General features: G+C 38.2%; 1 protein-coding gene and 1 non-coding gene across 9 annotated transcripts in view; one reads left to right on the forward strand and one right to left on the reverse strand.

Moving 5' to 3' along the window:
* CPEB1 (cytoplasmic polyadenylation element binding protein 1) overlaps positions 1-24,435 on the reverse strand; it is a 112,495-nt gene that overhangs the window by 62,133 nt on the left and 25,927 nt on the right. For 7 of the 8 annotated variants that reach the window (XM_037833153.1, XM_037833151.1, XM_037833152.1 and 4 more), the window contains exon 2: positions 4,354-4,528. In XM_037833153.1, coding sequence (XP_037689081.1) covers positions 4,354-4,528 — 175 coding nt within the window. The remainder of the gene's footprint in view (positions 1-4,353; positions 4,529-24,435) is intronic. The other variant, XM_037833161.1, reaches the window with a different exon arrangement.
* LOC119533526 lies at positions 10,694-10,799 on the forward strand. Its single transcript, XR_005216655.1, has one exon. It is a non-coding gene; the product is annotated as a U6 spliceosomal RNA (small nuclear RNA).

Raw genomic sequence — 24,435 nt, forward strand, 5'->3', positions numbered from 1 at the left:
TCTCCACTCATGATGTGTAATTTTCTGTATGTGTATTATATTTCAATTAAAAAATTTAATCAGATTTATCAGTCCCAAACCCTGCTTACTTTGAACCACTTCTGAGTAATCTATCGCTTTTCTAAACCTTCAAACTATTTTAACTGATTATTGCGAAGTCTCATCCCAGTAAGTTAACATTTTTCCTCCAGTCACTGCCCTGAGACAAACTACATATTTAATTTCTTCTACCAGTCTTCTAGTTAAGATGTCCCTTAATAATGTGTTACCAATTTTCACTAAAATTCTCATTCATTAAAGTTTTAATCACATGTCTAAATTATAGCTTATTTCCTCCCTTCTCCACAGAGTTTAACAAATTTAAAGCTTAAAGGATTGGAGTGAGGAAGGAGCCCTCTGTGTGGCTGGCATCCCTCTCATGATGAATTGTATACACCCTCATTACACAGTTGTTTCGGTATGAGATGCAGGTCTGGCCTGTCCTTTCAAGGGCCTTCTTGGGGGACACTAAGCAAAAATCTCAGGCCCAGGTCCCTTCTGCAAAAGGGACCCTCGTGAATTTCCTTGTGTCAACTGGTGGGAATTCACAAAGCTCCTCAGTCAGCCTCCCTCCTTGCCCCAACATCTCTCTCAATTTCTTTTTCCTCCCTACGCAAAACAGGGGCAGAAAAACAAGTGTGACACCTAACCAGAGGTTCAACCTTGGCTTTTTTCTTGGCAGCACTCTCAATCTACACAAATGATTCTTATGGAAAAGACTCCATGTTGCTTGGCTTTGAAGGGGAAGCAGCATCCCATCCCACTATGGAGAGAGAGGGAATCACTTCAAATGCTGCCCCTATGGTCTTCTACTTACAGACTTGAAAGTGTTGAGATGATGTTTTTGGTTGCAGGACAGTTCTGTGGCTTGATAAGCTCTGGGGGAGGTATCTGTGGGGAATTCTCATTACAACATAGATTTCTTAACACCTCTTCATCCTTAGCTTTCAGCCCTACTGGCCAGAAAAAAATATACTCAACATCTAGTTAATACTGAAATAACTTTAATACTTTTCTTCAAAGCCTATTACAAATGCTGCTTCATCTGAAAGCACTTCCTAATATCCTAACCAATGTGACTTCTTCCTTTGACCCCGTCACAGCACTTTTCAAATGATGCCTCATAATACATCGAGTATATACTTCTGTTACTACTCTCACTGCACACCATGTAGTGAAATATTTTGTCATGTCTAGTACTTAAACTTGCTTATGACTTACACTCAAACATTTCTTCAAATGGAAAAACATGGTACTTAACTATTGCAAAGTACATACACCCTTGTGAAACAAGTTAACTTCGCAATTTTAATTCTAATGATAGATAACAAAATGTGAACAAAATGTTAGCAAGACATTAGTGAAAGACCTTTTCCTTATGGTAGAGCCCATCAAGAAAATTAAATGTGATGTATGAAAACAGCAATGTGAAAATCTGTAGTAGGATACACCATTTTAAAAATTGTTTCTTACTAAAAAACATGTTTATTATAGAAGACCTAGTGGGGAAAAATCAAACAGAAAAAATTACACATAACTCCTTCATTGTTACATTTATGCAAATTATTCTGGTCTTTTTCTATGCAAATATACATACTTAAGACCATATTGCTTTTTTCATTTCAGATACTGTGATTATCTTCATATACTATTAAACAGTTTTCTACAAACATATTTAATAGTTGCAGAACATTCCAGTATATGACTGTGCTACAATTTATTTAACCTTAGGTTGTCACCAAATTTTCCCTATGTATACACACTGTGATATTTTGTTCTTAAGTTTTTACAAATCTGATTATTTTCTTAGGTGACAAAATTACTTTTGATCAGAAGCTACAAGTTCAAGTTATTACTTAAAGCTCTTGATCAAGAATATATACACAGATTTATTCTCATTAACTGACAGGTTGGTTTTTCTGTGAGCCTGGTCTATCAGGAGTTCTTGCTGGAGGAACCAAGGAAATATGCTCTCTGCTATAAACCAGGAAGCCCTGCTTCATAGTTCAAGACCAAGGGCCCACAGCCCTGAGTTGCCATCTCAGGTAGAGAACAGGGGAGTGCTGACAACACAGTGGGGGCCAGGTGTGTGTAAAGGGCTTAGAACACCAGCTACCTGGCAGGAACCTTTCCTGCAATCCCTTGGGGTCCCTTACAACTACAGTACTACTTTTTCATCCGAGCCCCAGAATAACCCTGGAAGGCAGATTAGGCGGGAATCATCCTTGTTCTCCAGTTTGAGAAAATTGACCTCTTTAACAGACCAAGATCAAAATTAGAATCTAGGTTTCCCAATTTCTTCAAGGCATGCCTCCCACTGCACCTCTTCAAATGTGTGCCTTGAGAAGAGTCTGAAGAGACCAAGAAGTCTACATCCTGTAGTTTGGCCAGCCACAGAGTGTGGCAGTAACACCCTCATCAGGGCCTGACATCTTAACCAGTGAGGCCAACGGGCTCCCTAGCCAATGGCAAACTTCCACTCCTCAAAGTTCTTCTCTCACCAATCATGGTCCTTTCCCTTAGACAGTTCTACAACCTGGAATTATCTGAAAAATACTTTTCTATAAATTAGAAAAGTTTTCAATATGTCCTCAAGCAATCCAGTAAGGATTAAGCCATTGCCGAATATAATTCAAGCAATTTTCTCAAAGGAGAAAAACAGAACACATGTTGAGCCCAAGTAGATTCCCCCATTTTTAACTAAGCATAAGCTAAAGGAGCAAAGAGTAAGCTCATGACTTACTTGAATTAATAGAAAATACTGCAGCTCTGGGTTGAACTGTTTCCCCAAAATATATGCTCAAACCCTAACCCCTAGTCCTATAAATGGGATCCTTTTTGGAAACAATCTTTGAAGGATCTTATTAGGTAAGTGAGGTCAGACTGGAGTAGCATGGGCCCTTAATCCAATATGACTGGTGTCCTTATCAGAAGGTGAAATTTGGACACAATCAGACTAAGGGGAGAATGCCATGTGACATATGAAACAGAGGATTCCATGGATTTCTGGCAAGCCACTGCCATTATTCTAGAGACACATGAACAGATTTGTTTTCTACAGACTGCACAGGAAGCATAGGAGTCTGCTGACACCTTGATTTCCGATTTCTAGCCTCCAGAACCATGAGACAATAAAAATTTCTATTGTTTCAAGTCACCTAGTTTGTGGTACACTTTGTTACAGCAGCCCTAGGAAACTAAGACAATTAAATATATACTTTTTTGGAGTTAGAAGAGATAAGACCCCCACATGCCCTTTTCTCATTTGCCTTCCAGTACAATTTAATAGACACAAATTCTACAGACACCACAAGTCAATATTCTTCTTAATGAGCCTCTCCCTCAAATGTTTAGCTACTTAATGTTCACATATTCCTGCATCTTTGCAGGAATTATTTCCAAGTCTCAGTTACAAAAAATCAAAGCATTTATAACTAAAAACCAACAATTATCAGTTCTTCTGAGGGCTTCTGAGAAGTCCTGTTGTTATTTTACATAAAATTTTTTCAAGGTCCATTTAACAAGTTAAAAATATATTTACTTTCATCTAAAATAACTCAAACAAAAACATTCCATCAGCATTCTTGTAACATGTTGCAATTCCCAGAAAAGATTAAGAAACACTTTTAGGTCATCCAAGTCTCCTTGGAAAGAGCCATCTTCAGAGGATGCAGTCCTCTCCCTCCAGTATTCTGTGAAGTAGCCTATATATCATAAAAACTATATGCTGTTGACCTGCATTCAAGAGTTGCACTGTTCAAATACAGTAGCCACTAGTCATATGTTGTACTAAGTACTTGAAATGTAGTTAGTTCAAACTGAGATGTGCCAAGTGTTAAAACACACCAGATTTTGAAGTGTCAGCACTAACAAAATAGTGTAATATCTCAATTTTTATATTGATTACAGATTGACATAATATTTTGGATGTGATGGGTTAAATAAAATAGGTTATTAATTTCACCTGTTTCTCTTTACCTTTTTTAATATGGCCACCAGAAAATCTTAAATGACATATATGGCTTGCATTATAATTCTATATGTAAATAGTCCTGCCACATTTGACCTATCATTTTGTTACCAATTTTCCTGTGTACCATAAAACAGATTTCCATATTCTAATCAAAGGCAGTTTCCACCAAGAGGGGGACCCAATTCACACAGTACACCACAACAGGGCCAAGTATTGCCAGACTCAAGCAGAGACTCAAGGTCATATTTAATAGTGTTCACAAGGAAGTTCCCCTACATGCACTGCCTGGGAGCAGTTCTATATGCAAGCCTAGTGCATCCAAGTTTTCAAATCTAAATCACCTGGCAAATGATCATGAATTCCTCGATTTATGGGTGTAGTGCAGACTCTACTGAAATCCAGAGAATTATCCAATATGGCATTTATCCTTCGAAAGATATTGGCATTGCTACACGTGGAGAGCGCAGGTGCTTCCTGGTTGTCCCAGCAATCTTTGGTCCTTCCTGTTTCGTCTTCCTAGACACAGAAAAAAGATATTTAGTTTTTCACACTCCTCTATGATAAATCCAGAAACTCTGTTCCCCTTCTCCTAACCCAACACCATGTGTAAGGTAAAGTAACAAGGACTTGGGTTTCTTGACTATGCATTAAAATATTTAGTGAATGTCGACTATGATCAAGGTATTAAGAGAAGACTTTAAGAAGGGAAAACACTAAAATATAAAGATAGTGCTTGTAGGGGTTAAAAAGCATCCCCTCAAAATTCAGGTCCACCCAGAACCTCAGAATGTAACTTAATTTGAAAATAGGGTCTTTTAAGATGTAATTAAGGATGTCAAGATAAAATCATACTGGAATTTGGGTAGGCCCTAAATCCAATGACTGATATCCTTGTAAGACACATCGAAAAGGTCATGTGAAGACAGGGAAAGTGGAATTATGCTATCACAAGCCAAGGAACACCTGGGACCACCAGCAACTGGAAGTGGTAAAGAAAGATTCTTCCCTAGAGTCTTCAGAGAAAGAAGTGGCTCTGTTGACACTAATTTCAGACTTCTGGCCTCCAGAACAGTGAGAGAACAAATTTCTATTGTTTCAAGCCGCCAAGATCGTAGGAATTTGTTACAGCAGCCCTAGAAACTAATACATTGCCCCTACCATCAAGAATCTTCTAATCTAGTAGACCCAAAGAGGAATAAGCATGCTATAGTAGAAGGAGCATGAGCTTTAGAACCAGACAGGACAGGGTTTAAATACTGGTTCTGGTAGAATATCCATATCATGATATATTACCTGGCAATATGCTCGAGTATGGATAAACCTCAAAAACACTATGCTAAGTGAAAGCCAGACACAAATACCCATGTTGCATTTCCTTTATATGAAATGTCCAAAAGACGCAAATCTAATATAGGTTAGTGGTTGCCTAGGGATACGATGAATGAAGAGACAGGGAGTGATGGCTAATGAACACAACATTTCTTTTTAGGATGATGCAAATATTCTAAAATTATATCATGGTGATGTTTCCACAACTCTAGATATACTAAAAATAATTCAATTTTACACTTTAAACAGATTAACTTATGATATGTAAATTATATCTCAATAAATCTGTTAAAAAATGTCTTGGTTCTGCCATTTACTGGTCGTGTTATGCCAGACAAGTTACTGAACCTCTCTGTGCATAAGATTACCCATTTATGAAATGGAAAACAGATACCTACCAACCTTTTAATAACGTGTATAAAGAACTTAGCATAGTGCCTGGCATATGGTGGCTGCTATTTTTACATCTGAAGATACACTTACAAGAGAGGATATGTGTAAGCACCAAGAGTGGTACAAACACCACCCAAAGAGAATTAGTTAAATTATGCAACTCTATGTGGCCACTAAAAGTACATACAGCTCTATTTACTAGCTTGAGAAGATGTGTAAGACATTACTGAATGAAAAATGAACTCTAAGATAGGTAATCATGAACTGAACCTCAACACAAAAGCTATTCTTTTGGTATTCTCTACCTCAGTAGATAACACTATACCATCCACCAGGTGCCTAAGGCAGAAATCTAGGTGCCATCCTTCAATCTCCCTCACTCTCCACATCTAATGCCTAACATGGTAAGACATGAAATACTGGTTGACAGACTCAATTTTCTAAGGACACTATGCCTCATGAATTCTATCATTCTCTATTATCTTGGGAAAACAAACAAACAAACAAAACAGACAAAGAAGGGAAGCTGTCACCTGAAATCTTACAGATGGTTGTTTCAGGACCAAAAAAAAAAAATGCTGGTGTTATTTTGTTTAACCTAGTATAATGTGGGTAAGCCCGCTGCCCAATAAGCAGTAACCAATTGCTCTCCATGCACACTGGGCACCCTAAGGGTCAACAGACTATTTAGACAAAAACTAAAAGAAGTTTCTGAAATCTGGAAATGGAACTAAGACCTAATCGTGCTGTAAACGACCACAACATGCTGTAAACGTGCATGGTCCTTTAAGCCAATTTGGCTCAGAGAAAGAGAATGTGCATAGAAGTGGGAATGAAGAGGAAAATTTGAAGAACAAGGAGAGCAGAAGGCATTGTCAAGAGTGGTCCAGACTGGTGGAGCATTAGGTACAGCAGAAGAAAACAGACTGGAAAGAAGGCCTCACATGTAAGGGGTGAGCACTATCTCCTAGATCAGAAGTTTCCAAACTTTAAAGAGCCCCTCTTAATAAATAAAAGTAACCATTTTTATATACTATCAACAGATTTACTATATATATGGATTCCTAGACCTTGGCCAAGTTGAAAGGCAAGCAAATGACAACTGTATGTGAGTTGCTGAAGGGAAACACCAATAACTACATCAAAGATGGAAGGCAGGAGAATCTGAGGAAAGTGCAACAGTAGTCCAGGAGGCAGATGCAGATCTGAAAACCTTTTGGGAGAAATCTGCTTCCACAGGAGGAAGGAAATGTCTAAGAATCTTACCATCTCAAGTATCCTGAAAAACTCTAATTTAGGATTTTGTCTGGCCATCCTGCCAGACTCTCACTCCCATAACCTCGAAACTCAAGTTAGGTGAAATTTGGTGTGCTTCCCTTCCCCTTCTCTTCAGTACACCAAATCTGAGATACAGTTTAAGATGATGCCTTGCAATTAGAATAAAAACAAATGTGGTGCTCAATTTATACCCCAAACTGCTTAATCATTATCAGTAAGTACCATGATTATTTGCCTTGAGTCATCAATTTGAAAAAAAAAAATCAAAGCCAGTAATGCCAGACGGGGAAAAGAGCATGTATAAAACGGGAATAAGAGTAACAATATTATTTCATAGCGCTGTTTTGTGAATTAATACACATAAAGTGCTGAGCACACTGCCTGGCACATAATTATGCGCTGAACCAATGAACGCTGGCTATCATTAGTATGATTACTATTACAATATGGGTTCAGAGGCTATCACACAGATCCTAAAGGCAAAGAATCTATTTGCTCATTAAATGAGGAATATTTACTGAAGATCTAAGGCAACTGGTCCTTTTAGTCTAGACCCCAGGCCCTTCTGTGCCTGGAAGCCCAAAAACTCTTCCTCCTAATCATAAGATTTAAAAAGTTTAATTAGAAGACTAAAGACATTATATAAACAGAACTGCCTAAAGTCTAAACCTACTGTAGAATACACAGATTCTTTTAAATTCTAATAAATGAGTTCATAATTTCTCATTTTCAAAACAAACTTTCTTTTCAATCTTATACTCACAGACCAATTTCTTTGTACAGTCTATCATAACTTTGATTCAATTTACAGAGGTCTGTGTTCAGACCAATGTTTTACCATGAGGAAAAACAGTTTTTTCTTGGTTATTCTATTATTGCTTGATGGCTTCCATTGTAATTTTTTGGCATATTTTGCTAAAAAGTAAGATCATTTGCAGGTTTTTTTAAAAAAACCTTTTCTTGGTTTTTCATATGGACAGGAAAATAGACTTTGATAGTCAGAGACTGTTGAAGAGGTCAAACCTTAATACTACTGACAATCAGGGGTCAAAAGGAAGGATTACTTGGCAATACTGGAAAAGAAACAATCATTCTTTTAAAGTTTAATGCTATAATATATTCACCAGCTAAAAATGGCCTCAAGACAAACTATTCTACCTACCTACCATCAGAAAGAATAGTTCATGAGGAATCACTATTAATACAAGTTATTTTAGAGGAGTTCTCTATTTTCTTCTCTTCAACAGACAAAAGTTTTGATGCTCCCATCATGAAATAGTAGTTTCCTGTAGTGATCCTCAAACTGGGACACAAAAGGGGAAGGGGGCAGTCTAAAAAAGCATTCCCCTTTTACAAACGGGATGAATCCTCCCTAAAATTATGAATCACTGTTTCACACAGCAGAAAGAACACAGGCTTTGGAGTGTGAACACCACATCTACCACTTAAGTATCTTCTCTGAGTCTCAGTTGCCTCAGGTATAAAAAGTTCTCTTTGCAGACTTTGGAAATATAAAAAGTGCCTGGATATGCTTGATAAGTAACTTATTAGTAATAGATGTTCCCTAATTCCATTTGATTCATTTAACCATTGTTACTCAGTAGTATGCTTTCAAATTATTCATTCTAGCCAAGTTTGCCAAAAAGCCTCTTACTGGTTTTAGCACATAACTAGAATTGTTCTGCATCTATGGTTTGAAACTATCGTAATTCCTTCTTTAAAAATCTAAACACACACTATGTGGCTTACATGCTTGCTAATTATGTTTGCTAATTAAAGAATAAGATTCCAAAATTTTATACTTATTTGTTAAAACAAATCTAGAATTGCCTAATCTGGAAACCCTATCCTATCTTCAGATACCATACACTTGAGGATCAATGTGCAGAGATGGAATGGCTATTCCTTCAGATCAAACTCCTGGTTTGGGGATAAACAAATGTCATACATGAATGCCAACTCTACCATTCCTGGGTTGAGTTTTATTGTTTCCTTTACTCAACCACACAGTTCCCACACTGCACGTTCTTTCGAGACTATTACCACTTATCATTTACTATTAAATTCATCAAAAGTCAGTTGGGAAATCTATGGCAGTTTGTCTGAAGGGCACACAGTTTACTTTTCCAAATGGAGCTTTTAACCTGGGATTCAAGGATGGAAATCTAGTGAAATCCCTGCAAAACTGAATGTTCACACTAAAAATACTCTAGGAACAAGATTTTTTTCTATTTCATCAGATGGTTTTCAGGTAAGCAGCACTGGTCTTGAACATTTAGATTTTATTTTTTAGTTAAGCCAGAACACTAGAAAGTAATATACTTAAGACGACCCAAAAATCTTGTTCTGTTGAGATGTATTTTGGGCAATTTGCCCTTAGTTTTATACCAAGTAATAAAGCTAAAAACATCCCTATAGCATTTATATACAGAATTTTGAGGTTATTGTTCACCACATTTTTTACCAGCCCTTATATGAAAACCCACTTAGAAAGATGTCATTTGGACCTAAAGATTGGAAAAGGCTACACTTTCCCCTTTATATTCCTAATCTAGCCAAGTTTCCATTTTGCTTTGGTGATCACCAATCTACTCAAAGCCAAGTTTTGGTTGAACTTAAATGACTCCATAGTTGTTATAATATGCTTTTCTCTGTTTAACTATCTCCTTGGTCCTTATGTACCCATTCTTAACAGAACCTCCACCACAAGTCTTCTGTACCACAATGTAAAGAATAAAAACACTGGTCTACATGAAACTGTCAGTATTCTACCGTTTTCGAACAACAAAAAAGCGGCATCACATAATTCAACCTAGTATTTCGTAAATACTGAAAACCTGCTAGGCTAGAAACTGAGATTACAGAGGTAAACAAAACAATCTCTGCCTTCAGAGAAATAAGTTAACAAATGGGAAGAAAAAAATCCATTGTGGTAATTGGATATAGAGTTAAGTACAAAACGCTACAGGTGGTAATGGATGGTGATGATGGTAACAAAACATTTTGAACACAATTAACAGCACTAAAATACATATATGAATATGACAAAAAGGGAAATGGTAGATATATGGTAGCAGAATATAATTTTTTTTAAAAACCCATGGAACTATACTACACAAACAATGAACCCTAAGTTAAATCGTGGACTTTAATTAATAGTACAATTACAAAAATGTGCTATTAATTGTAACAAATGTTCCACATTAATGCAAGATGTTGGTGGGGTGTGGTGGGGAGACCATGTATGGGAATCCTGTACTTTATGTATGAGTGTTCTGTAAACCCACCACTTCGCTAATAAAAAAATAAAATTGCCAGAGATGAAGGAAAGAGTAATTAAGTGTCTGGAATGGTTTCACAATTCAGAATTCTGAGGGGAAGACTAAAGAAAAAGCAGAATTTTAACAAGGAGGTATGAGAAAGAGCATGATAGACAGGCGCAGAACAAGCACAGAGAGGATAAGGAACATAGTAAATTCAGGAATGGGAAATAGTCCTAAATCAGGAATTAAGGAAATAAGGCCGCAGATCCTCACCTCCTCCTTTTATCAGAGCAAGAAAGTGAATCCATCCCTAGGTATCTCTTCCTTCCTGATCTGACTTTCCTTTCTAGACTCCACTGGCTCTCTCCCCTAAGTCTACAACTATGCTTAAGGTTCTCACATTTAAAAAAGCAACCTTGTGCTTGCTTCGGTGGCACATATACTAAAATTGGAATGATACAGAGAAGATTAGCATGGTCCCTGTCAAGGATGACACGCGAATCTGTGAAGTGTTCTACATTTTTCAGGTAGTGAAACATATGACAACATGGATGAACCTTGAAGACATGAAATAAGCCAGACACAAGAAGAGAGATACTGTATGTTACCACTAACATGAACTCTGTGCAAAATGTAAAATAAGTGTCTTATATTGTAGAACGTAGGGGACCTAGAGGTAGATAGCAACTAGTGTAGGGGAAACAATAATCTAATGAGAACAGATAAGATATTGAGGGTAATCTTAACCATATGGGAATGCTCAGGAATGACTATGGTTTGTTAATTTTCTTGGGGTATAGTAGGAACATGTTGGAGGCAATGCAGTTATTTTAGTTATTTGTTTTCCTTATTCCTTTGGTTTGTATTGTTTGAAATGTTTTCTTTTTAATTTTTTGATAAAGTTTAATTAGAAAAAAAAAAAGCAACCTTGCCTTGGCCCTGCCTCAATCAAGACTGTGGAGTGCGACACTTCAGGGCTCCATTACCCCACAGAAGCTTTGAACAATCATTAAGAACTGGCAGAATTATCCTTTTCAAAGCTTTAGAAAACAAAAGATTGCAGTAATAGGACAAGTGCTAAATCAAGAAAAAAGCTATTTAAAAGCAGTAAGATCTTGAGGCACCTTGGTTGGCCCCTCTCCCAACAGCTTCAGGAACACTGGTGCCAATTCCAGAGGGAGCAGAATAACCATCATGCATATAGTTGGAGCATGTATGTCTGGCCCAATCTGTCTGCTGGTCGCCTGGGGAACTTGCCATGCCAGAACATGCCCTTAGGGTAGAAAGCAGCTCCCCAAGCTCTCCTACAGAATGCTGTGGGAAAGCAGTTAAGTGGCTGCCTGGGGCAAGGGATTGCAGCCTGTAGGACATACAGTGCAGTATCTTGGACCAAGAGCAAACAGCTTCCTAGGGAAGAGAGGGTATTTGAGGGAATTCCCCGGGACACATATGCATACCCAAGACAAGACACAAGTGTAGAAAGAATCAGGGCAGCCCCTATACTTTGGCCTGGAGCTATTATCTAAGCCCACTGCATAGAGAAGCCCTGAAGGAGAGCACTTGCACAGATCAACCTGCAAAGTATGGGAAAGGTGGTTTTTCCTTTTCTTTTTCGTTAGCTCTTGGCAATCAAGAAAAGCCCTGCATAATACCAACTGGATACAAGCTTAAGGAACAGACACTTCAGAGTCTAAATTCCAAGGATAACACATTAAAATATCGAAATATCCAGGTTTCAACAGAAGATTTCAACAAAACATAAAAAGAAACAGGAAGAAACAGAAAGTGATGGCCTAGGCAAGGGAGAAAATTAAAGCATTAAGAAACCATAAATGAGGACCAGACCTGGGACATACCAGACAAGAGATTTTAAAAACGGTCCTATATGTGTGCTCAAAGAGCTAAAGGAAAATGTGGGCAAAAAAGTAAAGGAAATCAGGAAAATGATAGATGAACACAAAGAGAAGATCAAGAGAGATGGAAATTATGAAAAGAAACCAGTTAGAGCTAAAGACCACAGTAACAGAAATTAAGAATTCCCTAAAGAGTTCAGAAGACTGGCGCTGGCAGAAGAATGAATCAGTGAACCTGAAGATAAGACAACTGAAATCATCCAATCTGAGAAGCAGAAAAACAAAAGAATGAAGAAAAGTTAACAGAACCTGAAGAAGCTATGGGACACCATCAAGCATATGCATTGTGGGAGTCCCAGAAGGAAAAAGAGAAAAGGAAAGGGAAAATATTCCAAGAAATAGGGCTGAAAACTTCCCAAATGTAATAAAAGACATGAATATATACATCCAAGAAGCTCAACTAACTCCAAACAGGATAACCTCAAACAGTCTCATGCCACATGCCCAAGATAGAGAACTTGTAAAGCCAAAAGAGAAGCAACATGCCATATACAAGGGAGCCTCAATAAGATTAAGTGTTGATTTCTCATCAGAAACCATTAAGACAAGAAGGCAGGGGATGACATATCTAATGTGCTGAAAGCAAAAAACTGCCATCCAAGAATTATGTATCTGGCAAAACTTTTTGAAAATGAAGAAGAGATTAAAAAAGTCCCAGATAAACAAAAGCTGAGGGAGTTCATCACCACTAGTCCTACAAGAGATGCTAAAGAGAATTCTGCAGGTTGGAAGGAAAGGGCAATAGACAATAGATGGAAGTCACATGAAGAAATAAAGCTCTTTAGGGAGGGTAATAACAGGGATAAATATAAATGCCAGTACTATTGCATTTCTGGTTGTAACTTCACTTTCTATTGCCTACAAGATCTAAAAATGCATAAATGTAATGAAAAACCAGTCATTTTTGGACTTATAATGTATAAAAAAATAATTTGTGACAAGAATTATGTAAAGGCGGGGGACAGAATGGTATCAGAACATAGTTTGCATATACCATTGAAGTTGGTGTCAGAGCAAAGGAGACTGTTATAGATTTAGGATGTTAAATTTGAGCCCCATGATAACTATAAAAATATGCAAGCTCATAGGGACAGAAATTAAGAATATAGGTTGCCAGTGGCAGGGGATAAGGAAATGGGGAGTTAATGCATTATGGTTGTAGGGTTTCTGTTTGGAGAACTGGGAAAGTTTTAGTAATGGAACATGGCGAGGGTACTGCAATATTATGCATGTGAATAATCCAATTGAACAGTACACTTGGGAGTGTTTGAGGGGAGGGAAGAAGAGGGGGAGAGGGGAAGACAGGAAGGAGAGGGCAGGAAGGAAAGGAGAGGAAGAAAGGAAAGGAGAGGAAAGAAAGGAATGAAAGGAAGGGGAGGAAAGAAGGAAAAGGGAAGAAGGAAAAGGGAAGAAGGAAAAAAGAAGAAGGAAAGAGAAGGAGGAAAAGGAAAGAAGGAAAGGAAAGAAGGAAAAGAAGGAAAGGAAAGGAAAGAAAGAAAAGAGGAAGGAATGAAGGAAAGAGAAAGAAAAAAAAAAAAAGAAAGAAAAAGCAACTAAAGAGACAATGACAATTAAAATGCAATAAATAATCCGGATGGGATCTAGCAAGGGAGGATAGTGATGTCCTTAAAAGGACATTATTGGGAGATATAAAAAATACAAAGACTGTAAGCTTTACATTAATGTTAAATTTCTTGAACTTGATAACTGCACTTAAAGTGATTACATAAGTGAATATCCTTGCTCTTAGGAAATGTACATAGCAGTATTAAGTGTCCAAGGAGAATGATGTATACAACTCAGTCAAGTGTTCAGAAAATGGATCAATAGGCAGACAAAAACAAAATGTCTAGACAGAATGATATAGCAAAAGTGGCCAAATACTAAAATTGATGGCTCTAGGTATCTGGGGGGATAAGGGTATGTTGAATTCTCTGTATGGGGTTTGTCTGTTTTTTAAAACTGTACTGTAAGTCTGAAAGTATTTCAAAATAAATTTTTAAGAAAACAACAACAAAACCCAGGCATTTCTTGACTTAAAACATCCTCCCAAGTCACTGACTTCTTTCTTTTGCTCTACTAGCAACGTTCTGGAAAATATGCTATCTTTACTTCTTTAATCTCCTGTTCGTCCTTTTCAACTCATAACATCCTGTCAGCACTGCCCTCTCAGCTATCCCCCCCCCCACACACACAACTGCTTCTAAATTAATAACTTCATAGCTGCCAAAACCCAACCATTACTTCAAGTCTGTCTTTTTTGGCATCTTTGGGTTAGATATCTAATCTTTGACTACTCTCCGCTCACTTAATTCACGGACCATTTTCTCCTAGCTCTCCTTTACTTCTCTGGTTATTCTTCAGATTCGACAGGGAATAACTATCATCCAACTTTTTTTTTGCTCTATAGAGTCAGTATGCAAAAGTAAATACTACAATTTCTAGGATAGGTTTATGGGAAACATTAAAAGAATATTTAATTGACTGCTCAAGACTGTTCAAGAATATCTAGAACACAAAACTCACTATAACTGTAGTTCTTGTCACACTGTTTACCACTATTAACTGTCTGTACTATTAGCTCTGCAATTCAGTAAACCATAAGGTCCTTGAAGGCCTGCATCTCAGCAACACCCAGCTTAACATCTGCTCATTTGCAAGCACTCAATACGGATACAATAGGTAAGGCAGATTCATATCACGCTCCTTTCATAGATATTTTTACCACCTCAATAACCATCTCCATAAATGGTAGGGATCCCTTTCTTGAGCTTTTAAACAAAATCACTATCTTCACTCATCAATTTTACCTCTTCTGCCTGTCAAAGCTCTCAGGCACTCAAAGTCATTTTGGGATTTGGGGTTTTAAGTTCTGACTGGAGTCCATTCCACATGACCAAAAAACAAAGAACCAATGGACAGTATAATTTGGTGCTTGGTGACCCAAAGATTGCAATTATTAACTGTAGTCTCATCATATGACAGGGGCCATTCTGGGGACTGAGGATAAATAAGATAATCCCTGCTCCTAAGGCATTAATGGTCTAATAGAGAACACAAACAAACAAGTTACATGCTATTCTAAGTCCAAAGTAAATACATAATCAAACAACACTGGTAATAGGTAGGTGCAAGATTAAAAAGGTTTTGCCAAACAGACATAGTAGGGGGTGGGGAGGGCACTCTAGGCAAAAAGAACAACACGAAGAAACAGATCAATTCTTTAGGCAACTAGAAATACAATATTTCTACAATTTTAAGCACAAGGAGTACTCATCCTATGACCAGCAACTGCACTTATGGTCCTATGTCCAAGGGAAATGAGTGCAAATGACTAAGAAAAAGCATGTGTAAGAATATTTCACAGCATTTTATTCATAGCTAAAATGTGACAACACACACACCAACACCCACTGTTTCAAGGGTCCCCAAGACCATCCCCAGGTTCAACGATTCACTAGGAGGACTTATAGGACTCAGCATATTTGTACTCATAGCTAAGATTTATTACAGCTAAAGGATACAGAGCAAAGTCAGCCAAGGAAAAAGCTGCATGAAGCAAAGTACAGGGGAAACCAGCCACAAGCTTCCAAGGGTCCTCTCCCAGCAAGGTCACACAGGACATATTTAACTTCCCCAGCAATGAGTTGTGACAAACATGGGAAATGCTGTAACCAGGAAGCTTGTTAAGAGACTCAGTTCCCAGGTTATTTATTGGAGACTGGCCTCAAAGACAACCTCTGCCTGACATGTACCAAAATTTCAGAGTTTAGGGATAAAGTATGTGTTCACCATAAACCATACTGTTTATACAGCACAGGCATAGTAAGTTGCTCTTGTCAGTTCCGGGAATGGTGAGAAACCTCCTGTGCCGGTTTGGATGTATTATGTTCCCCCAAATGTCATGTTCTTTAATGCAACCTGGTGGGGACAGACCTATTAGTGTTTATCAGGTTGGAACCTTTTGATTCAGTGTTTCCATGGAGAAGTAACTCAACCAACTTTGAGTGACAACTTTGATTAGGGTGTGACCTTTTGATTAGATTATTTCCATGGAGGAGTGGCCCCACCCATTCAGTGTTGGTCTTGATAAGTTTATTGGAGCCCTGTAAGAGCTCAGACAGAAGGAGCTCACTACTGCAGCTGAGAGAGACATTTTGGAAATGGCCATTGAAAGCAGACTTCTGTTAGACCAGAGTTGCTCTGGGATATGCTAAGACAGGATTCCCAGGACTTAAGAGAGAAATGTCCTGGGAGAAAGAACCAAGAACACAAAGGAGCTGAGAGAGGAGCTGGTACACAACTCGGGATCAGCAGACGCCAGCAACGTGCCTTCCCAGCTAAAAGGTTTTCCGGACACCATCAGCCATCCTTCAGTGAAGGTAGCCTATTATTGATGCCTTAGCCTGGAAACTTTTATGGCCTTAAGACTGTAACTTTGTAACCAAATAAACCCCCTTTATAAAAGCCAATTCATTTCTGGCATTTTGCATTCCAGCTTTCAGATCTTCCAGGTATATACCAAGAAGCGAAATTGCTGGATTGAAGAGTACCTTTATACCTAGTTTTCTAAGGAAATGCCAGACTGACTTCCAGAGTGACTGAACCATTATACAGTCCCACCAACAATGAATAAGAGTTCCACTTTCTCCACAACCTCTCCAGCATTTGTAGTTTCCTGTTTGTTTAATGGCAGCCATTCTAATTGGTGTGAGATGGTATCTCACTGTGGTCTTAATTTGCATCTCTATAGTATCTAGTGAAGCTGAACATTTTTTCATGTTTCTTGGCCATCTGCATTTCCCCTTCGGAGAACTATCTCTTCCTATCTTTTGCCCATTTTATAATTGTGCTGTCTGTACTACTGTCACTGAGTTGTAGGATTTCTTTATATGTGCAAGATATCTGTCTTTTGCCAGATACATGATTTCAAAAATTGTTTCCCATTGAGTTGGCTGCCACGTCACCATTTTGACAAATTTCTTTGAGGTACAGAAACTTCTAAGCTTGAGGAGTTCCCATTTATCTATTTTTTCTTTTGTTCTTGTGCTTTGGGTGTAAGGTCTAGGAAACTGCCACCTAAAACAAGGTCTTGAAGATGTTTCCCTACATGACCTTCTAAGGAGTTTTATGCTACTGTCTTTTATATTGAGGTCTTTGATCCACTTTGAGTTAATTTTTATGTAGGGTGCGAGGTAGGGGTCCTCTTTCATTCTTTTGGATATGGATATCCAACTCTTCCAGCTCCATTTGTTGAAAAGACTGTTATGTCCCAGTTCAGGGGCTTTGGGGGCCTTATCAAAGATCAGTCCGCCGTATATCTGGGGGTCTGTCTCCGAATTCTCAATTTGATTCCATTGATCAATACGTCTATGTTGGTGCCATTACCATGCTATTTTGACTACTGTGGCTTTATAATAAGCTTCAAAGTCAGGGAGTGTAAGTCCTCCCACTTCGTTTTTCTTTTTTAGAGTGTTTTTAGCTATCCGAGGCATCTTCCCTTTCCAAATAAATTAGATAACTAGCTTTTCCAAGTCTGCAAAGTAGGCTGCTGGAATTTTGACTGGGATTGCATTTAATCTGTAGATGAGTTTGTGTAGAACTGACATCTTAATGACATTTAGCCTTCCTATCCATGAACATGGAATATTCTTCCATCTTTTAAGGTCTGCTTCTATTTCTTTTAGTAGAGTTATGTAGGTTTTTTTGTACAGGTCTTTTACATTTTGGGTTAAATTTATTCCTAGGTACTTGATTTTTTTAGTTGCTATTGAAAATGGTATCTTTTTCTTGAGTGTCTCTTCACTTTGCTCATTTCTAGCATATAGAAACATTATTGACTTATATGCATTAATCTTGTATCCCACTACTTTGCTAAATTTATTAGCTCTAGTAGCTGTATCATCGATTTCTCAGGGTTTTCCAGATATAAGAACATATCATCTGCAAATAATGACAGTTTTACTTCTTCCTTTCCAATCTGGATGCCTTTTCTTTCTCTTCTAGCACAATGTTGAATGACAGTGGTGACAGCAGGCATCCTTGTCTTGTTCCTGAGCTTAGAGAGAAGGCTTTCAGTCTCTCGCCATTGAGTACCATGCTGGCTATGGGTTTTTCATATATGCTCTTTATCATACTGAGAAAATTTCCTTCAATTCCTACCTTTCAAAGGGTTTTTATCAAAAAACAATGTTGGATTTTGTCAAATGCTTTTTCAGCATCTTTTCAGATGATCATTTGATTTTTCTCTTTTAATTTGTTAATGTGCTGTAATACATGGATTGATTTTCTTATGCTGAACCATCCTTGCATGCCTGGAATGAATCCCACTTGGTCATGGTGTATGATTTTTTTAAAGTGTCTTTGGATTTGATTTGCAAGTATTTTCTTGAGAATTTTTGTGTCTCTATTCATTCGGGAGATTGGCCTGTGGTTTTCTTTTTTTGTGGCATCTTTGCCTGGTTTTGGTATTAGATTGATGTGAGCTCCATAAAATGTGTTAGGTAGTATTCCATTTTATTCGATGTTTTGAAAGAGTTTAAGTAAGATTGGTGTCAGTTCCCTTTGGAAAGTTTGGTAGATTTCCCCTGTGAAGCCATCTGGCCCTGGGCATTTACTTGTGGGAAGCTTTTGATGACTGACTGGATCTCTTGGCTTTTGATTGGTTGCTTGAGGTCTTCTGTTTCTTCTCTGGTCAGTTGTTCGTATGTTTCCAGGAAATGGTCCATTTCCTCTATATTATCTGTTTGTTGGCATACAGTTGTTCACAGTATCCTCTTAAAATTTTTAAATTTTCTTCAGGATCCACACTAATGTCCCCTTTCTCATTCATTATTTTGTTCATATGGGTCTTCTCTCTTTTTGATTTTGTCATTCTAGCTAGGAGCTTGTCAATCTTGTTGATCTTCTCAAAGAACCAACTTTTGGTGTTCTTTATTTTTTTTTGTTGTTGTTGTTCTCTATGTCATTTACCTCTGCTTTAATCCTTGTTATTTCTTTTCTTCTACTTGGTTTAGGATTGGTTTGCTGTTCATTTTCTAGCTCCTTCAGTTCATCCATTAGTTCTTTGATTTTAGCTCTCTTTTTGATGCATATTTAGTGCTACAAATTTCCCCCTCAGTACCACTTTTGCTGTATCCCATAGGTTTTGATATGTTGTGTTCTCATTTTCATTCGTCTCTATGTATTTAGCAATTTCTCTTACTATTTCTTCTTTAACCCACTGATTGCTTAGGAGTGTGTTGTTTAACCTCCAGGTATTTGTGAATTTTCTAAGTCTCTGATGGTTATTGACTTCTAATTGTATTCCATTGTGGTCAGAGAATGTGCTTTAATAATTTCAATCTTTTTAAATTTACTGAGGCTTGTTTTATGTCCCAGCATATGATCTATTCTGGAGAAAGTTCCGTGAGCACTAGAAAAGTATGTGTATCCTGGTGATTTAGGATGTAATGTTCTGTATATGTCTGTTAAATCTAATTCATTTATCAGATTGTTTAGGTTTTCAGTTTCCTTATTGGTCTTCTGTCTGGTTGAACTATCTATAGGAGATAGTGATGTGCTGAAGTCTCCCACAATTATTGTGGAAACATCAATTGCTTCCTTTAGTTTTGCCAGTGTTTCTCTCATGCATTTTGTAGCACCTTGATTGGGTGCATAGACATTTATGATTGTTATTTCTTCTTGTTGAATTGCCCCTTTTATTAGCATGCAGTGGCCTTCTTTGTCTCTCATAACATCCTTACATTTAAAGTCTATTTTATCCGAGATTAATACTGCTACTCCTGCTTTCTTTTGGCTGTAGCTTGCATGAAATATTTTTTTCCATCCTTTCATTTTCAATTTCTTTGTGCCCCTGTGTCTGAGTCTCTCGTATGCAACATATTGATGGTTCATATTTTTTGATCCATTCTGCCAATCTATATATTTTAACTGGGGAGTTCTTGAATCAGCCATCCTATCCTTTGGTTTATGTTTGTCAGATATATTTTTTCCCTCTCTCTCTTAATGTTAACATACCCATATGAAATCTCTGTAGTACTGAACCTTTCTCCATCTCTCTCTCTCCTTTCTTTCTTTCTCTGTCGGCAGGGCTTCCTTTAGTATCTCAAGTAGGGCAGGTCTCTTGTTAGCAAATTCTCTCAGCATTTGTTTGTCTGTGAAAAATTTAAGCGCTCCCTCAAATTTGAAGGAGAGCTTTGCTGGATAAAGAATTCTCGGTTTGCAATTTTTCTCTCTCAGAATTCTAAATATGTCATGCCACTGCCTTTTCGCCTCCATGGTGGCTGCTGAGTAGTCACTACTTACTCTTATGCTGTTTCCTTTGTAAGTGAATTGCTTTTCTCTTGCTGCTTTCAGAACTTGCTCCTTCTCTTCAGTATGTGACAGTCTGATCAGAATATGTCTCAGAGTGGGTTTATTTGGATTTATTCTCTTTGGAGTTCGCTGGGCATTTATGATTTGTGTATTTATGGTGTTTAGAAGATTTGGGAAGTTTTCCCCAACAATTTCTTTCTAGGAAGAGACCTTTACCCTTCTCTTCCCTTTCTGGAACACCAATGACTTTTATATTTGGACATTTTATATTATCTATCATATCCCTGAGGTCTGTTTCAATTTTTTCCCCATTCTTTTTTTTGTTCTTTCATTTTCCGTTCTGCTGTCCTTGAGGTCACTGATTCATTGTTCAGCGTCCTCTAGTCTTGTACTATGAGTGTCCAGAATCTTTTTAATTTGGTCGACAGTTTCTTTTATTTCCATAAGATCGTCTATTTTTTTATTTACTCTTGCAATTTCTTCTTTATGCCCTTCTATGGTCTTCTTCACGTCCTTTATATCCTGTGCCATGTTCTCATTCTTTGTCTTTAGTTCTCTGATTAATTTCTCCAAGTACTGTGTCTCCTCTGATCTTTTGATTTGGGTGTTTGGGTTTGGGTTATCCATATAGTCTGTTTTTTTCATATGCTTTAAAATTTTGTTTTTTGTTTTTTGTTTTTTTTTGCCTCTCGGCATTTGCTTAACTTGACAGGATTCTTTTAGGATATGTAGACTGATTCAAACACTTATCTCTAATTTGTCAGATCTACAGCTTGGTGGCATACACTTTCTCCAACTAACCAGCAGGTGGTATTCACGAGCCACTGATTGGTTGGGGCAGCTCTGGGCTGTGGTGCTGGCACAGGGCAGGTGCATTCCCAGCCAGCCAGGAAGGTGACTGTAAAGGGATGCCCCCCTTTTCTTGAAAAGTGTTCTAGTTTGCTAATGCCGTCAGAATGCAAAACACCAGAAATGGATCAGCTTTTATAAAGGGGATTTATTTGGTTACAAAGTTACAGTATTAAGGCCATAAACTGTCCAAGGTAAGTCATCAACAATCGGGTACCTTCACTGGAGGATAGCCAATGGCATCCAGAAAACCTGTTAGCTGAGAAGGCACAAGGCTGGTGTCTGTTCTAAAGTTCTGGTTTCAAAATGGCTTTCTCCTAGGATATTCCTCTCTAGGATGCAGTTCCTCAAAAATGTCACTCTTAGTTGCTCTTAGAGTGTTTGTCCTCTCTTAGCTTCTGCAGAGCAAGAGTCTGCTTTCAACGGCCATCTTCAAACTGTGTTTCAGCTGCAGCTACTCTCAGCTCCTGTGCATTCTTCAAAGTGTCCCTCTTGGCTGTAGCAAGCTTGCTCCTTCTGTCTGAGCTTATATAGTGCTCCAGTAAACAAATCAAGGCCCATGCTGAATGGGCAGGGCCACACCTCCATGTAAATTATCCAATCAGAATTATCAACCACAGTTGGGTGGGGTGCATTTCCATGGAAACAACCTAATCCAAAAGTTCGAACTTAATCCCCACTAATATGTCTGCCCAACAATCGCATCAAAGAACATGGCTTTTTCTGGTGGACATAATATATATAAACCAGTACAGGAAGTTATTGTGTTTAGCAAATTTTCTCAGCCACTAGACTTATTGCTTTGTCTCTCAGAGCTATCTTAGCTCTGCTCTTGTCTGGGCCCAAACTGCAAGCCTTTGAGGCCTTCTGTAATGGCCTTCTTAGAGTAACTATTGTAGAAAAAGAGAAAAAAATAAAGATAAAAAAGAAAAAAGAAACAGAAAAAGAAGGGTCCTCCTTCCCGATTTAATGGGCTATTGAAATGCTAAGAGACGAGGAAATTAGGGCCATTAAGAAACAATCAAGAAAGCAGAGAAACTGGCTCTTCAGACAAGGGTCCTCCCCTTCTGGATTTGCATATGCACCTGATTCTGTCTGAGCCCTGCCCTTCTCCATTTTATGTTCACCAGAACTCCAAAAAGTCTGTTTTCATTTTTGGGTTTTTTTTTTTTTTGCTGTTTTTGCTAGCCCTAACTCCTCTCCACCGGGCTGACTGCTCCCCGATTCTCCAGTGTCTTGTGTCAGGGTATCTATGTTTGGAGTTTTGATCAGCAGTCTGAGTTTTCAATCAGAGTCGCACTGCAGTTCTCCCTCCTGGTTCCCAACACTGACAGCCCCTCCTCCCACGGGACTGAGCCTGGCAGGGAGGGGTATGGGTTTCCTGGCCGCGAGAACTTACAGATTTCCCTGATCTCACCTGATCTATGTGTTCGTGAGTGTTGTATGAAGTATGCCTAAAGTCAAACTGCTCTGCAGTGTCTGGTCCACGTAGTTCCTAGCTTTCTACCTACTGCCCTGGAGGAGTAATTAAAACACACACCTCACCACTCCACCATCTTGCCCCACCCACCGTAGCTCACTTTTAATAAATTACCACTTGTTGATTTCGGGGTAGTATCAAAGAGGAATAACCACAACAATTATTTGAAAAGGCTAAATATTCCTTTGCCAACTATGTACCTATGTAAGGCTGGATTTTCTTCAAGCAAAACAACACATGGCAACAGATTAAATACAGAAGCAGACAGGAAAATCCAGCTATCTCTTTATTAAGCCAGACACTAAGGAGATTGCCAAAAATGGAGAATAACACCACTCTAATTCTTCTGCCTTGGAAAATGTAGTTTTTTCACAAAAATATGCTATGTGCATTAACATATAACAGGTTTGTTATTTTTAAACAGATTAGTAAATACTTTTTCATTTCTTACTTTTAATTTTTACTGGAAAAATATTTACAGATGTGATCCATATAACAAAAGTTCTTGAGGTCTTCAATTGTTTGTTAAGAGTGTAAAGGAGTCCTGATACCAAAATATATGAGAACCACTGCCCCATGAAGTAGGTGATCAGATTTGCACTTTTCAAAGATCTTACAGGAACATCCAGGTGGGAATGGAAACATCCTGAAAGGCTCATGAAATGTCCACAGAATTTCATAGGTCACAGCAAAGTTGATAAGTTTCAGAAAAGCTTGGGTAGGAAGGGAGAGGAACATCTGATGCCAGACCTCAAGGATTTAAGAGATGAGTAAGAGTGAGGTTGTGGAGCCAGAGGGATTATTCTGTAGCGAAGTTGATGTGGAAGCTAAGGAAACACTGAGGATGGCTACTGGAAGGCAGTGTAGTCATAAAGAAAGGTCTAAACATGGAAGAGAGCTGATCATATTTATAGAGAGAAGTAAAAGCTGTGGCAGGAATAACTGACCAAGAGGTCCTGAGGCTATCAGGAAGGATGGGTTCCAAAGCCCCAAACTGTTCTTTTAATAGGGAGAAGTACACCTCTTCTTCAGTAACTGGAGAAAAAGGATAGTAACAGGAGAAAAAGAATAGTAAAGGACACTAAGTCCAATAAGGGAGGGCAAGACCAGGGCCTAAAATGAAGACCAACTGTCCAAAGCCTTCAGTTTCTTTTGTCCTTCACAAGAACTTATGAGACTGTATAATTCTCACATAACAAAAAGACAAACACATGCTTAGAGAAATTGAAATTCTTGCTCAAAGCCACTCTAGTGGACATTAAGTTCAAATCAGGACCCCCTACTCTAAATCCCCTCTTCCTTCTGCATCAAGGCAGCTTAAGAAACACTATCAGGAGAGGAAATGGAGATCACATCACAGCACTGCTTTGAGACAACTCTGAATCTGTTAGAGGGAACCTCACACATGGGCAGGGAAATGTTACTGTCTCAGCGCTTCATCTGAAAATTCAGAAGCTTTAGAATTAAGAGATCCCTCTAATCTCAATAAGGGTTATATGAGCAGGAAAAGTAGCAGGATGGTGGGGCTGGCACCATCTCCTGACCAACACAGCTGAACTCAACCCCTCTGAGTCAAAACAAAAAAAAAAAAAAAAAAAAAAA

Source organism: Choloepus didactylus, chromosome 4, assembly GCF_015220235.1.
Source record: "Choloepus didactylus isolate mChoDid1 chromosome 4, mChoDid1.pri, whole genome shotgun sequence".
Classification (NCBI taxonomy): domain Eukaryota; kingdom Metazoa; phylum Chordata; class Mammalia; order Pilosa; family Megalonychidae; genus Choloepus; species Choloepus didactylus.